General features: G+C 36.2%; 1 protein-coding gene across 4 annotated transcripts in view; it reads right to left on the bottom strand.

Moving 5' to 3' along the window:
* SLF2 (SMC5-SMC6 complex localization factor 2) overlaps positions 1-17,494 on the bottom strand; it is a 50,945-nt gene that overhangs the window by 794 nt on the left and 32,657 nt on the right. For 3 of the 4 annotated variants that reach the window (XM_025466922.3, XM_025466923.3, XM_049103407.1), the window contains 6 exons: positions 16,949-17,036; positions 15,175-15,306; positions 14,641-14,718; positions 9,230-9,316; positions 6,337-6,405; positions 874-4,227 (listed from right to left, as the gene is read on the bottom strand). In XM_025466922.3, coding sequence (XP_025322707.1) covers positions 4,192-4,227; positions 6,337-6,405; positions 9,230-9,316; positions 14,641-14,718; positions 15,175-15,306; positions 16,949-17,036 — 490 coding nt within the window. In that variant the 3' untranslated portion in view covers positions 874-4,191. Of the gene's footprint in view, positions 1-873; positions 4,228-6,336; positions 6,406-9,229; positions 9,317-14,640; positions 14,719-15,174; positions 15,307-16,948; positions 17,037-17,494 lie in introns of those variants that run through there. The other variant, XR_003144100.3, reaches the window with a different exon arrangement.

The raw sequence follows: 17,494 nt of genomic DNA, 5'->3' as shown, positions 1-17,494 counted from the left end.
AGTCAATCTGGGATCTGAGGTCAGGACTAAGATCAAGGTCAAGGCCCTAAACTTGCACAAGGCTATGCTGCCAGCATCCCAGTCCTAAAGGCAATGTTTTTGGTTTTGTCTGGCTGTTACTCCCCCACCACTCCTCTATGCCACTGTCAGAAAAATGCTCACAAGTGGTCTTCTCCAAACCAGCCTGTCAGAAGGGAGAATTACTGGCATGGTTCTAGAACCTGAGGCCTCTGGCAATCATGCCTAGCCCTCCTATGAGCTCATAATAGTTTCTTCTGTGAGGAGCTGTCAACCTGTGTCTCCCCTCAACTGGTATATGCACAGCTGTATCTGCCTGACAGGTTGGAGGTGGTCCTGAGCCCTGCCTCTGCATTGTATGGTTTCCCCCTTTTTTTGACCTGGGCTCTAGACCAAGGGAGTCACGCCAAAGGGATTCCTTTCTAGTCCTCTTTGGCTAATTACGAAATATATTCACCTGGATACCAAAAGGTATGCTTCATCAGAGCCCTGTTTGTGTCGTTCACCACTGAATCCTTAAAAGAGTGCCTAGCATGTAGTAGGTACGCATTAGTTGAATCAACTGAATGAATGAGGTAATATAAGAATGAGATTACTGAATTGCTGACCACAAAGTATGCAGCAAATTATCAAGTGGATCATGTAAAAGTGAACTGTATACATTCACAACTTTATGTATTCTAGAAATACAAGCCAAAAAAACAGACCAGAGAATCCAAAGCAAGAGGGAAAAAAAAGATCAATTTAGAAACTAGGGGATGGGACAGGGAAATAGATGGGACAGTCTATTGGGATAGTTAAGTATCCAGATACTTAACCATCCCCTACTCCCAAACAAATATTACCAAACACATATTTAAACTGAGAAAAAGCATTTTTAATAACACACGCATACATTCATGGGACTTTAAACAAGATGTAGTAAATAAAAAATCTTTTTTTTTAAAAAAAGGAAAGAGAAAAGAAATCTGCATTTACTGTAAACTGCCTATGAGCTGGTGGATTAACTGGCTGACAAGACTGCCCAGGGAAAACAAATGCACAGATAATGAGGTGCACCAACACTGTTAATGAGTAGAAATAGCCACAGATCATGCTCTATGTGCCCAGCCACTGGTACCCTAATCTTGCCTCCTTAGAGACAAACCAGGACAGTCTCTTCTCTAATTTTCCAACTCAGTCACTTGTTACTGGGTCACCTCTTAAATTTTTTATTTTTAAATTTAAAAATTACCCTTGGTTTAAAGACTCCACGCATTATTACTGGCCAGTCCCCACCAACTATACTTGTTTGCACAGAAATAAAAAGGCAAATGCTCCTAACTGAGCCTGGATGACAACACGTCTTTTTCTCTTTTTTACATGTGGGGAGATTTTTGTGAAGTCAAAAGCAAGCTATTATTTGTACTTCAAAACAAAACAAAACAAAACAAAACAAAAATGCCAACCTTCCAAAAGGTGACAAAGGCACCATTGCCATCAGAAGACAGACAGGAAATGTACAAATGCTGTTACTTTACTGCTACATAGATGCATTTTGTGCATGGAGAGCCTCTTCACTAACATGATATAACTAATAGAATTCTATTTTCCGAGAACAAGAAAAGCAGTTTAGAAAAGGCCAACAGTTACACACAAAAGCATAATAAACACAAGTACCTTAATTTTCGCTTGCAATAAGGGTAATAAGTTTGACATACATATCCAGAAAATTAGACAAGGTTATTTTTGGCACAGTAATACTGCCAAACACACCACCACTCAGTGCAAGCTTTGTTTGCCAAGTCCCAAAAGTGGCCTGACATTCTCTGTGCAATGAACATTTTCTCCCCCTGCTACTAACCCATTAGCTAGGCAATAACAGCAGGAGGGAGACAAAACATGGGGACTCAAGAGGAAGAAGGGTAATACTTGATTTGGGAGAAAGTCATGGGCTACTTGTGCTAAAAGAGAATCACAGAATTTGTATGAGAACCCAATGCAAATACTGACCAGAATGTGACCTGGAGATGGAGACATCTACCAGAGTCATAAATACAAAGGGCCCAAACTGATGTCTGGCCATTTTTAAAGGGACAGATGAAGTATTTTTCTCTAATGAAGAAAGACAATTAAAAATAGAGACTTTTCTTATTGGAACTGCTAAATAAAAATGTATCAAAGTGGTTTTAAATTTGATGAGCAGTTATCTGTTGAAACTGCAATACAAAAGGGTCACTTAAAAAAAAAACCTGAATAACCCACTTGTCCCCCGTCAATGTACACGATTAGAAAATATTTACACGCTGTAATTACAAGCAATATAAGCAGTATTTTATACTTTGAGATTTTGTACACTTTACACAATGCAAAATGAGAAAAATATGAACACTTATAAAATTACACACAAATAATGTATCTACAAAGTATTAAATTACAAAGAGTGAAAGCCCCCATTGTTGGGCAGATAGATGCCAGAGTTTCAAGCTTCTGTCAAATAGAACTCTCTGTATCTATCTCATTAACCATAAGTGGCATTTTCTAATAATACCCTTGAGAGGTAGTATCAAGATAATAATATTCTTACCAGTAAACTCAACACAGAATAAAACTTTTGTTGCTCTGACTCTTGGGGCCTCATTCAACCGGGGTTCTTGGGAATCGGATTTACTTGTCTTCCCTATAAAATCTCTAACTGCTCAATGCTTGACATGGGCTCAAAAGTTACTTATATTATTGTAAATGATAAATTTAAAATAAAATGCTTTTTACTTCTAAGCCTCAATTTAGAGGTAGAAAGCTATTTTTCAAAACTTGTTTTCTCCCCTCTTAAACCATGAACCCCAGCCCAATTCCCATCTTCTCCACCATCCCCCCACCCCCCACAACTGGAGACATCAGAATACTCAGGAAAGTAGTGTTATCCAAGTCAATATTGAAAGAAAAAAAAAAGTTGACATTCTCAGTCAAGAAATAGCCCCCCCACCCCCGAAAAAGATACACTCAGTCAACAAAAGAATTTTTCAGTTAGCTAGTAAGAGTCTATTACTACCAAAGGCTTTAAAGGGCCCTTGGGCTAAGACCAGCATGTGCACTTCTACTAACCCTTTACCATTTAAACCCAAGGATGGCTTTCCAGTGTTTAAGAATATTTAGAGCAGCTGTGGTTTTCAAGTGCAACAACTTTAAAATACAAGCGCACACACGTGCGTGCACACACACACACACACACACACACACATATGCGCGCGTGCAATGTCCCAAAGAATAAACACCATCCAGGTCTCTGCCAAGCTTATATAAGGTTTTTGGAAACTTGTCCAGATCTTTAAGCTTCTATACTAGACTTCTGTAATATGGCTAACCAAGGGCCAGGATTCTAAGATTTAGCCAAGATTCTAAGATTTAACCAGTATTTAAAATATATATATATACATTTAAAAAGAATCCAAAACAAACTGCATATGAATGTTTTGGCATAAAAACAGAGACACTATTTTATAGCTTAACCTCTTCCCCTTAAGGGGATCTGACAATATAAGAAATTTCTGTTTCTTAACTGTTTAAACGTATTTTAAAAACCTAACAACTACAACAAAAAAACTAACAGGTTTGTATCTTGAATAGTGAAGGAAAATGTATGGATTGAAACCTCTCTGTAGTTTATAGGAGTTACAGAAGAGATTTATTCTTTGTTATTAAACTCAGTTCTAAGTTTTTTGAGTCCTAAAATAACCAAGGGGAAAATTAAAACCAACTGGAACTTGGTGTTGATTTCCATGTCCAACTACTTAAGTTGGTCCAAACCCCTTCCTACATATTTCCTGTGATTATCCAAGTGCCATAAATACAACTGGAAAAAAAAATAGGATAACTGGCTTACAGTTTAACAAGAGGAGTTAATAGGGGCAGGTTAGACATGCAACTATTAGCTGCTTCTACCCCTCCCCTCTTGTTATAGGATTCTGCTCTTTTTTAAAAGGCCAGTTGCCTTAAAATAAAGCAGATCATGTTTTCTATCTGCTTCAGAAACGGCAATTTCTTCATTACCAGCTTCATACTAGATATTCAAGTGGCACATTTGTAGCACATTTTCTTAGCATTCCATTGGAGTTCACAGCATTCTTTCTACTCTTCTAGGAAAAGGTCTTATTGAATTTCTCTTGGTTCATATTTTCGCTGCTTCAACTCCCGTTAAGAATCTGGTACCCAGAAGTCATGAAGCTGCCCCTAGAAAAGGGAAGGGGAAAAAACAGGATAAAGGAAAGTTGGATTATGAATTAATCCTTATAAAACTACTAATCATCAAACAGGGTTTTGATAAAGGAAGTAATAAATCTTTATATCATACATTTCTCTGAAAATTTATGGTAATTGGATTGTTTTCACATTTTGTGGTCTAACAATTAAAAAAAAGTACAAAATAAGTGCAAGATGTTTTCCTCATCAACACACACATGTGGAGGATCATATTTAAGAAGATTATGTAAAATTAAGCTAATAGAAAAGTTTTAGTATTAAATTCTTTTAATATCACATCAGCAAAGATGGCCAGGCTAAAACAAGATCTACTGAGATTAGAAACTGAAACAACAACAAAACACTAAGATTTCTAAGAGGCTTCTCTCTCAAAGAGCAGGCATTTATGAAGGGCAATAACAGCAGAAGAGTCAAAATATAAAATAGTTGAGATTAATTTTTCTAATTAATCTTTAGTGTTCCTGTGGCTTTGACATAAACTATAAAGCAACTTCTAGGTCCTATCTACTGAAATCATGGCCCTTGGACCAGCAGCACTGCCATCAGTTTGAGAACCTGTTAGGAATGCAGCATCTCTCAGGTCCCACTCCAGCTCTATCGAATCAAAATCTGCATTTCAACAAATTGATGCCTATATGCACATTAAAATTTGAGAAGCATAATTTAGACAATAACATATCAGTTTGTAAAAGGCAAATTTATATATGGCAATGTAATACCAGGTGCTTAAACAATGCCTCTCTTAAAAGTCCCTTTAGATATGATACCAAATGCCTAACAAAAGGAAAAATAATAAATAAAACTGGACTTTATCACAGTTAAAAACTTTTGTTCTACAAATGATACCATCAAGTCAATGAAAAGACAACACACAGAATTGGAGAATATATTTGCAAATTATATACCTAACAAGGGACCTGTATTTGGAACAAATGGAGAATTCTTACAATTCAATAATAAAAAGATAGAAAACCCAATTAAAAAATGAGCCAAGGGTTTCAATAGACATTTCTCCAAAGAAGCTACATGAATGGACAATGGACAGCAAGCATATGAAAAGATGCTCAACATCATTAGTCATTAGGGAAATGTGAATTAGAAGCACAATGATATCCTACTACCAACCCCTTACTAGAGCTATAATAAAAAACATGGATAATAACAGGTGTTAGCAAGAATGTGGATAATTTAGAAATCTTATACATTCTGGTGGGAGTATAAAATAGTGCAGCCTTTTGGAAAAGAGTCTGACCAATTCCTCAAAACATTTAATTACCACATGACCCAGCAATTCCACTCCCAGGCATATACCCAAAGTATTTTCATTTGAAAACATATGTTCACACTAAAACCTATGCAGAGCTGTTCATGAAAGCATTATTTGGACAGCCAGGAAGGAGAAGCCTACTCAAATGTCCATCTAATAAGTGGATAAATCAAATAAGATATATTCATACAATGGAATATTATTTGGCAATAGAAAAAACATACATGCTACAACATGGATTCACCTAACATTATATTATGTGAAAGAAGCCAGTCATAAAAGACCACACAGTGAATCATGGTGTATCACTTATATAGGCAAATCTATACAGACACAAAGAATAGTGGTTACCTATAGGCTTGGAGGGAGTGGGGATAGAAATGCAGGTGGTTGGGGAATGGGCAGTGGCTGCTAATGGGTTCTGGGATTTCTTTTTGGAGTGACAAAGTGTTTTACATTAAAACATTTGGTGGTGATGGCTGCACAACTCTGTGCGTATACTAAAAATCATGTTAAATGAGTGAAATATGATATGTGAATTTTATTTCAATAAAGCCGTTTAGAAAAATGCTCCTCATGAAATAACCTACATTTGATGCAATGTGACATTTTAAAACGGGCTCAACCATCTTTGGAAATAAGTAATAATAAAGCAAACCAAAATGAAAAAACATACACAATTATACTGGAATTTTCAGTTTATCTTAACACATGGAGAAGCAAGTGCTCTGCATACTTTTTTCAAACAGTATAAAGAAATACCATTTAGCAATACTACTAAGAATAAATAAAACTGTTTAATAAAATGACACCTGAGTAGGCCGACAGTTCTGGATTATTTCCTGCCATTTTCCATGTATCCTGGCAACCAAGTCTTTTACCTTAAAAATATCAAAAAGGGGAAAGGGATCAGATCAAAACATCCTTAACTAAAATCAATTTAATGCTGGATATAAAAGATCTGGTAGTTGTGACAGGCCCACACTCAACAATTCAACTTAATTTTTGTCAAGAAAGAGAAAATACTCATCTTCTGGAGAGACTTTGAAATCAGTGATTAATATAAGACGTTTATCCATCACCATCATCTAAATTACTGAATGCTTAGGACTCTATTTTCCCATTTGTTACTAAAGATCATCCAGAAAAAACATATTCCTTCCCTACCTTCAAGACACTTGTATTTTTAACTTGTTGGCTTTTGAACACCCATGTAGAGAAGCTGAAGTGTGGGTTTTGTATACGGCCTAAGGCTTTAGCTGTTGTCTTTCCAATTTCTGTTTGAAAGACTCAAGGCCACAAAAATAGTTGTCATTTGTTCCTTTCCACACTATCAGAAGATCCAAGATTCACTCTTCTGCCTCTCTAGGTTTCTGCAAAGTACTATGAATTGTCTTTAAATAATAGGTATATTCCTACATTGAAGGCTTAGTGAGTCTCTGCCTGAAACTCAAAATTTCCTACCACTCTAGAGATGCTCAATTAGCTCTTAAACATAACTGCTTCAGAAAAATGTTTTAAACCAGTCAGGAATTTTATAGCTGCTTTGAAGTTATAAAGTAAATTAAAAGGTCTACTTTTTTCTCCATTTAGAGTTCAGCCGATTCAGTTTCTCTAAAATAATCACCATCTTTTTCAATTACAGGTTGTGAAGAGGAAACTCCTCAGCAGACCATCCCCAACGCAATTTTCATAGACCTCTGTGTCTCTCTACACTCTAAGTAAGATGAGCTCTGGCACCAATCTATGCCGGCCCTTAGCTTTAAGAAACAAAAACCTTGGGTGGTCCCCTTTTAGCATGTCTGTCAGCAGTAGCCACTACCACCAAGTTCTCCGGGCCAGTAACTCTAGTCAATGTTCAAAAGAATGTGCTTCTCTGAAACTGGTTTCCACTCTAAGGCAAAGAGCTATCCCCTACATTTTTCTGAAAATCTGCAATCTGATACAACTTCATTAGTTGCTCATCTTTGTATTTAACTTAAATCTACTAAAATATATACACATACTAAATCCAAATGGGCACTGTTGAAACGACTAACCTTTACAGTTAATTAATGTAAGATATAAAGTTACAAAGCTGAAACTTCATTTAATGACTTATCCAAACACAATGCCAAAAAAGAATCAGCTCTACACTACAAATGCTCAAAGATGATTTAGAATTAAAAAATCAAAAAAAAAAAATCCTTAAAAGAAAAGGTTTTTTAAAAAAAGTGTTTAGTTTGTTTTAGGATAAAATGTTAAAAATCATTTTATTAATACTAAAGTTGCTTTCCTAACTCCATACTCATATTCAGCTTTTCTATGGTCTTTGAATACACTAAACTTTAAAAAAAAAAGCTTAGTAAACTTACTGCTGAATTATTTCTATCATAGAGCTCAGACTAGGTGATGCAGAACTCAGAAACCTTTCATGCATTCTCTAATTAGGATATTCAAAGAATAACAGATAACTTATTTCTTCTCTATGAACAAAACAAGTTTTCAACCATCACAAAATGTTATAACCACTTTTAAAACATATTTAATTAAACAATGCTTTTAATCCTCAAAACTAACTTAAGCCTAAAAATCTTAATTTTGTACCATGAAAAAAGAAACTGTAAGTTTTATTAGTACTGGAAGAATTTTCTCTTCAGGTGTCAGGAGTTTTAGAGTAGAGAGTATAGTAAAATGAAAAATGTATTTGTCTTGAGATTTTTTTTCTCTTTCACTTTTTTGACTTTAGGAAAGTGTTTTATTATTTTTTATTTATTTTTATTTAAATTCAATTTGCCAACATATAGTATAACATCCAGTGCATCTCATCATGTGCCCTCCTTAATGCCTATTAGCCAGTTACCCATCTCCCCTTCGGCAACCCTGTTTGTTTCTCAGAGTTAGGAGACTCCTGGTTTGTCTTCCTCTCTAATTTTTCCCCACTCAGTTTCCCTCCTTTCCCTTATGGTCCCTTTTACTGTTTCTTATATTCCACCTATGAGTGAAACCATATAATTGTCTTTCTCTGATTGACTTATTTCAATCAGCATAATACCCTCTAGTTCCATCCACATCAATGTAAATGGTAGATGTAGATATTCATTCTTTCTGATGGCTGAGTAATATTCCACTGTATATATATTCTCTTTCACTTTTTTTTTTTTTTTAAAGTAATCTCTTCACCCAATGTGGGACTCGAATTCATGAACCCAAGATGAAGAGTCACATGCTCTACTGACTGAGCCAGCCAGGCGCCTCTCCTTTTTTTTTTATTTTATTTTATTCTTAATGTTTTATTTATTTATTCATGAGAGATAGAGAGAGAGAGGCAGAGACACAGGCCAAGGGAGAAGCAGGCTCCCTGTGGGGAGCCGAATGTGGGACTCAATCTTAGGATTCCAGGGTCACACTGAACCAAAGGCAGACGCTCAACCACTGGGCCACCCAAGCATCCCTACTTTCTTTCTTTCTTTTTTTTTTTTTTGAGGCATCCCTACTTTCACTTTTAATCTAGCTAGAAGTATTTACTAGCAGTTGATTTGTTATTAAAGGAAAAAGTCATATTTCTCATCTTACATTTTCTTTTTTTTTTTCTTTCTTTTTTTTTTTTACATTTTCTTTTAAAGAGAGGCTTATATGCTTCTCTTTCTCAAATATTAATTTCCATTAATTAATGGCCAAACAACAACAGCAAAACCTAACAATTCTTATAAAAAACACACTTACCTTAGTTCTATAGAATAGTCTAGCATCTTCTCTAATATCACACTTAACGTGCTTTTCCAAAGCCCCACAGAGATGCACGAAGTGTTTCTGTGCAAAACAGACATGAGGGATGAAAACAACTCTGAAGCATTGCAAATTAACAGAGATGATGTTGCTAGAACAACTAACAATCATTTAAAAATCTCTTTCTCTAGTTAGTGATTTCTGATATTAACCATAACGTAATAGTAGTCCTATTAGTGAAAACAGTAACTGCCACAACAGTAAGACTGTTAAGGTTTACTGCTAATTAACATAAAAATATATACAAACATGAGAGTTGTTTTGTTATATATTAAGCTACATTAATGAAAATGTGAATTCTGACTGTGATTTATGCTCAGAAATTTAAAGAGTCCTTTTTAAGATTTTATTTATTTATTTCAGAGAGAAAGAGAGCATAAGCAGGGGGAGAGGGAAGGACAGAGGGAGGTAGAAGCAGACTCCCTGTTGAGCAGGGAGCCTAACAAGGGGCTTAATCCCAGGACTCTAGGATCATGACCTGACTCAAAGGCAGAAGCTTAGCTGACTGAGCCACTCAGGTGCTCCTCCTTCTTTTTTAACATATTCTCTAACGGAATATTCAAGTAACAGCTTACTTTTTCTCTATGAACAAAACAAGGTTTAAAAAGTTTTTTTTTTAAATAAAGATTTTTTTTAAAGATTTTATTTATTTATTCATGAGAGACACACACACACACAGAGGCAGAGACGCAGGCAGAGGAAGAAGCAGGCTCCATGCAGGGAGGCCGATGTGGGACTTGATCCTGGGTCTCCAGGATCACGCCCTGGGCTGAAGGCAGCACTAAACCGCTGAGCCACCTGGGCTGCCCTTTAACAAATATTTTATATATTTATTCATGAGAGACACAGAGAGAGGCAGAGGGAGAAGCAGGCTCCACGCAGGGCGCCTGATGCAGGATTCGATCCCGGGACTCCAGGATCACGCCCTGGGCCGAAGGCAAGCATCAAACCACCGAGCCACCCAGGGATCCCTTAAAAATAGTTTCTTGAGAAATTAAGTGTCTTAAGTTTGAGATGTGTATTGTCCAAAACATTCACTGTCATATATACAGTATAGTAAGGTTGAATATACTAAGGTGAGAATATAAACGGACACTTTTTTGAAGGGAAACGTGATAACCATTATTTTACAATAATTTAAACTTGAAAAATTTACAACCTATGATCTAGCAATTCCAATTCTAGTTTTCTACAGAAATGCTTATATAGGTTGGTAGACATGCAAATAGCATGTTCAAGTTAGTCTGTGTATAATTACAAAGAGCATAATACAATGTTCATCGGTAAAGATTTTGAAATACTATAGTTATTAGAAGTGTTAATATCTTATGGCAATAAAAAAGATAAGTTGCAAATAATATGAATAGTATGACTCCATTTTCATTAAGGTAATAAGTTAGGGGGGATCCCTGGGTGGCTCAGCGGTTTAAGCGCCTGCCTTTGGCCCAGGGCGTGATCCTGGAGACCCGGGATCTAGTCCCATGTCAGGCTCCCTGCATGGAGCCTGCTTCTCCTTCCGCCTGTGTCTCTGCCCCTCTCTTTCTTTCTATGTCTATCATTAATAAATAAAAAAAAAAAAAAAAAAAAAAGGTAATAAGTTAGTATATACATAAATTATGGAGAAATTTATAGGAGGGCATGGGAGTCTTTTACTTTCTACTTTATATAGTTTTATAATAATTGAAAAAAATTTTTTAAGAGTTTATTTGTTTATTCTTGAGAGACAGAGAGAGAGAGAGAAGCAGAGACATAGGCAGAGAGAGAAGCAGGCTCCATGTAGGGAGCCCGATGTGGGACTCAATCCCAGGACTCCAGGATCATGCCCTGGGCTGAAGGCAGGTACTCAAGCACTGAGCCACCCAGGCATCCCTTTTTTAACTTTTTTAAAAGATTTTATATTTTTACTCATAAGAGATAGAGAGAGGGAGAGACATAGAGAAAGGGAGAAGCAGGTTCCCTGCAAGGAGCCTGATGTGGGACTTGATCCCAGGACCCCAGGATCATGACCTGAGCCAAAGGCAGATGCTTAACCACTGAGCCACCCAGGTGCCCCTATAATAATTGAATTTTTAAACAATAATCATTGCTTTAACCAAAAAAAAAAAAAGAAAAACAATTTAAAAGAATGTGAAGACCACATAAGAGTAAAACAGATAGATGACTACATTAGGTTCCAATCAGGAGAGCAGTTTTAGGGGCAGGTGGCAGGCTCAGTCAGGGGAGCATGTGACTTGATCTCGGGGTTATGAATTCAAGTCCCATGTTGGGTACAGAAGTTACTTAAATAAATAAACAACAACAACAAAAAGAGGAGAGCAAACAAAATTCTATGTACAATGGTGTTTATAAAAATACAAAGACTACTACACAGAGAAGGAAACCATCAACAAAATGAAAAGGCAACTACTGAATGGGAGAAGATATCTGCAAATGATATATCTGATAAGGGGTTAATGTCCAAAATATATAAAGAACACCAAAAAACAAACAAACAAAACCCTACAATAAAAAAATGGGCAGAAGACCTAAACAGATATTTTTCCAAAGAAGATATACAGATGGCAAAAAGATATCTCATTGTGGTTTTGATTTTAATTTCCTAGATTATTAGTGGTATTAAACATCTTTTCATGTATCTTTTTGCCATCTGTATACAGGGGTGCCTGAGTAGCTCAATCAGTTGGGTGTCTGCCTTTGGCTCAGGTCCTCATCCCAGGGTTCTGGAATTAAGCCCTGTGCTGGGCTCCCTGCTCAGTGGGAAGTCTGCTTTTTCCCTCTGCTTCTGTCCTTCCCCACTGCTCTCTTTTTTTAAAAAAATATTTTATATATTTATTCATGAGAGATACACAGAGAGAGAGAGGCAGAGACACAGCCAGAAAGAGAAGCAGGATCCTTGCAGGAAGCCTGATGTGGGACTCGATCCCGAATCCTGGGATCATGCCCTGAGCCAAAGGCAGAAGTTCAACCGCTGAGCCACCCAGGCATACCTCTCTCTTTCAAATGAATAAACTCATAAAAAAAAAAAAAAAATTAAAGAAAAATAAATATAGTTAAAAATAAAGTTAAAAAAAATCATATCAAATCAAAGTTTACTCAAGGATATAGAAGACATGGAGAAACATCCCAAAATGATCTATGAATGCATAAGAATTGCAACAACATTTTTTAGGGGGGTGGAGGCAGAAATTGATTCTTTTTTTTTTTTAAAGTAGGCTCCACACCCAGCATGGGCCCAAGCAAGGGCTTGAAGTCATGACCCTGAGATCGAGACCTGAGCTGAGATCAAGAGTCAGAGGCTTAACTGACTGAGCCACCCAGGTGCCCCAGCACAAACTGATTCTAAAACTCACTTGCAGGGCAGCCCGGGTGGTTCAGCGTTTCAGTGCCCCTTCAGCCCAGGGTGTGGACCTGGAGAACCGGGATCGGGATCAAGTCCCATGTCAGGCTCCCTGCATGGAGCTTGCTTCTCCCTCTGCCTGTGTCTCTGCCTCTCTCTCTCTCTCTCTCTGTGTGTCTCTCATGAATAAATAAATAATTAATCTTTTAAAAATATATAAATAATAAAACTCACTTGCAGAAAAAACAAGTATCATCTTAAACAGAAAATGCTGGAAAATATTTTAAAATATTTTGAAAATAAGTGAACAGATCTATATCAGATATCAAATACACTATGTAAAAATAAAGTTAATTAAAACTGTTGTCTTGGGACAGGAAGAGCAAATAGATGGAAAAGAGTCCAGAAAAAGAACTGGGAATTGAACATGTAATAAAGATGGCATTTCAAATTGTTGCAAATTGATCCTTGAAATGAGACAATGGGCGACATCACCTTACACCTATCAGAATGGCTAGAATCAAAAGACAAGAAATAGCAAGTGTTGGCAAAGATGGAGAAAAAGGAACCCTCATGTAACTACTGGTGGGAATGTGAACTGGTGTGATCACCGTGGAAAGCAGCATGGAGGTTCCTCAAATATTTAAAAAGAAATACCAAATGACTCAGTCATTCTATTACTGGATATTTACCCAAAGAAAACAAAAGCACTAATTTGAAAAAATATATGCACCCCTATGTTTACTGCAGCATTATTTAAAATAGCCGAGAATGGAAGCAACTTAAGTGTCCAGTGACAGATGAATAGATTAAGATGTAGTATATATGTGTATGTGTGTACACACATATGTATGTGTGTGTATATATATATATAATAGATATGTGTGTATATATATATATAAAATAGAATACAGCCAGAAAAAAAAATGAAATCTTGCCATATGAGACAAATGGATGAACCTAGAATGTTAAGTGAAAGTGAAATAAGACAGAGAAAGATAAATACCATATGATTTCACTTATATGTGAAACCTAAAAAACAAAGTAAGTGAATAAGCAAACAAAAAGCAGAAACAGACCTATAAATACAGAGAACAAACTGATGGTTCCCAGAGGGTAGGTGGGTGGGGGACAGTGAGAGGCTATGCAAAATGGCTGAAGGGGAGTGGGAGATACAGATTTCCAGGTATGGAATGAGTAAGTCATGGGGATAAAAGGGTATAGCATAGGAAGTATAGTCAATGGTATTGTAATAGTGCTTCATGGTGACATATGGTAGTTACACTTGTGGTGAGCATAGCATAACATATAAACCTGTTGAATCCCTATGTTGTACACCTGAAACCAATGTAACACTGTCTCCTTAAAAAACAACAACAAAAAACCAAAAGCAAAACAAATAATAAAACCTAAGACAACCCCTCATGAACCAGTCTTATGTCCTTTTCACAATGCCTAAGGAGGTAATATTAAGTTTTAAAACAGGTTGGAATACCGACAGTATGAAATATGATGACTTAAATAAGAACTTTCTCCAGAAGTATGGATTATGGAAGTATGGGAAGGAAAGAATAATTCAAAATGAAAATCTTGACATGGGGAGATAATTAAGAAATGCATATGTAAAGTAGCCTGACTTACTATTAGTTTAATTTTGAAGTCAAATATTTTTTTTCCAAATATTATTTCTAAAGAAAAAAAAAAGTGTAGTGGGAGAAGAGATGGGAAGACACCAGCTAAGAGCTGGTCCATTTGGTGACCCTGGTATTACACTGTTGTCAAGTTATGATGGTTAAATTACACTCCAATAAACAGAACTAATGTGCAGATAATTCTTGCCAAAGATATGGTTGCAAAGTTACTATTACTTCTCTTTTTCCAGGGTATACTGGGATTTCTATAGTAAACCCAAAGTTAACTTTTACAAAGTTTTCTTCTATAAAAAGAATGTTCATTCATTCCATCAATAGTGGCACTTATTAAAAACAAGAAAATACTAAAAACTACCTACCCGTTGTCCAGAAGAAAAAGAATGAGAACAACTAACTTCACCAACTAAATGAAGAAGAATGTACGTCAGATAATATGCCTGTTAGAGAAATAAAAGAAAACACCCATGAATTAGCTAGCATAGATACCATCCCAGTTTTTTACACATTAGGAGAGTTGCCCAGGAAGGACTAAGAATTTGCTAAGTTGACTGAGCTGGTAAGTCAGGAAAAGCCAAGCATTTAACCTAGGCTTCCTGATTTCTAAATCAAGTGCATTCCCTTTGCCATCTTGCAACTGCCCTAGTAAAGGAGTACCAAAAAATACTCCCAGTATTAAATTACCAACAACCATCGTTTGACCTCAATTCTCAACTCTCAGGGTTACTGAAGAATTTCATGACAGCTGTAAGTAAAAAATATCATGCACTTTATAATTGTGTTGCTAGAATGTACCTAAGTCTCTAAATCCAGAAATGCCTATGCTATTAGCTTGTCATTAGGAAACTGGCACCAGTTATATGTATTCTTTTGAGAGATGATCTAGCCCCAGATACCTGCTTTTCAAGTTCCAAATGAAGACTATCATCAATAGTGCCATTTGGCTGTTCAGCCCTTTTCTTCAAGACCATTTTCTTCAACAAATCAGAAGGCTTCATTTGTACAAGATAGCGATGTAGGACTGATATCTATCAACAGAAGAGGAAAAATTGAACAGTTGCTCTTTCTTAATCTTTTTTTCAGTGGTCCTCTGTTCATTTTGCCTTCTCTAATTTTGTTCCTTTAGCTTTCTTTATAGTCCAGGGATATCCAATTCTCCTTTACTTAAAAGTTCTCATTTGCTTAGAAGGGATTTTAAATTAAAAGATTTGATATTTGTAATTGAGGATAAAAGCTCAAGGAGGAGACCAAATGGCATTACAAACAGAATGCTTTCTCTGTGAAATTATTTTAAAGTCAGCAAAGCTAAATCTCTCTAAGAGTAGAAGTCCCTGAATTCTGAAAAGAATTCTTTTTTGATGGAAGTATCACTGAAAGAACTGACAGCTATTTGCCTGGTGGCTCAGAAATGGTCCCCATATATCTGGAATCAAATCTACTTGAACTCTGCTAATGAAGAAACCAGCTGTCCCTTGCAATCTGTCTCACAGCACTCTGTGCATACTTCTATCATTCTTACTACACTGTACTAAAATGGCTGGTTTATTTTGTTTCATCCTAGATTGTTTTCAAGAGCAGAGTCTCTAATTTATTTTTTCATCCCTAGGACCTAGTAGAGAAAAGAGCATTTGTATTGAATTGCAATTCATACAAGAACACATCTAGAACAGGTTAGATGTTGAGTTTTAAAATTCCAACCATGTGTAGCCCCCATAGCTCCCTCAGTGCTATTAATGTTTGTAAAAAGCTTTCAGGACCTCTCAGTGGAGCTTCCTTTTTTTTTTTTTTCTAATTTTTTTTAATTTTTAAAATTTATTTACGACAGACACACACACACACACAGAGAGGCAGAGACACAGGCAGAGGGAGAAGCAGGCTCCATGCACCGGGAGCCCGACGTGAGATTCGATCCCGGGTCTCCAAGATCGCACCCTGGGCAAAGGCAGGCGCCAAACCGCTGCACCACCCAGGGATCCCTCAGTGGAGCTTCCTTTGGACATACTTAAACCCATTCATATATACAGGATATATTTACCACTGAACAAGTACTAGAGGACAACCATGTTTAAGCCCTACAATTTAAGGATTATTTAATATTAAAACAGGCACAAGGGGATGCCTGGGTAGCTCAGCAGCTGGGTGTCTGCCTTAGGCTCAGGGCATAATCCCGGGTTGGGGAATCGAGTTCCGCGTTGGGCTCCCTTTGAGGAGCCTGCTTCTCTTGTCTTTCTTTGCCTTTGCCTCTCTCTGTGTCTCTCATGAATAAATAAATCTTTAAAAAATAAAAATAAAAAAATTTAAAAACTTAAAAAAACAAGTACAAGATGCAATTATGTGTAATAGTTCTGCAACTTCTAATCTTATGATAAAATCGCTAACCTTGATAAGGTGAACTAATAGTCTCATATATATCACATTTTGATTTTCCCACTAGTATTTATACATTGATTCATCTAATTGTCCACAATTAACCTATGGTATTGGGTATGATATCATGTCCATGTAATGGATCTCAATAGTTAAGTACCATTTTAAAGTTTATATGAACTATATAATTATGCTTGAGAGTTGAGATCTAACCTCAGAACTTTTGACTTAAGAACCATCACTTTTCCCTATACCTCACGATCTTTCCCATTTATGAAAAGAAAACAAAAATATTATTTATACCTGCAGATTACTGGCATTAGGGATATCTTCATGTTTCTCATCCAAAAGCTTTGAAATAATCACTAGGCTGAGGCACTGTCTTAGTTGCCTGGAATTAGAATTTAAAGTATTTAGAATGCATTTTAATCAATACTGTTTGAGATGCAAAGATGCAAATAAATGAGCCCAAAGGAGTCCTTCTAAATGGAAACATAGCTAATATTTCAAGAGACGGCAGTACAGGAACATATAAACTTTAATAGAACTGTAAGATTTTCGTGTAAAATATTTGTACATTAAGTTAGAATTGTCTGAAACTCAGGCAAATCATTAAGAGCCTTTATCTTTGGCCCTGCTGATTCACTGAAAGAAAATCTATTTTATTGCTCACATTTATGTTTACTAAAGTAAAATAAAAAGAAAAAAAACTCATTTTCTTTAACTCATTCATTTTCATGATATGTGCCATCTGTATTGTTATAAGCTAAAATTAAAAATCAAGGATATCACAAAATGATCTAAGCATTAGAATCAGGCTGTCACAATGCCTTTCCCCATGGCCAACTA

Source organism: Canis lupus, chromosome 28, assembly GCF_003254725.2.
Source record: "Canis lupus dingo isolate Sandy chromosome 28, ASM325472v2, whole genome shotgun sequence".
Classification (NCBI taxonomy): Eukaryota; Metazoa; Chordata; class Mammalia; order Carnivora; family Canidae; genus Canis; species Canis lupus.
This window is presented reverse-complemented; position numbering and strand designations above follow the sequence as displayed.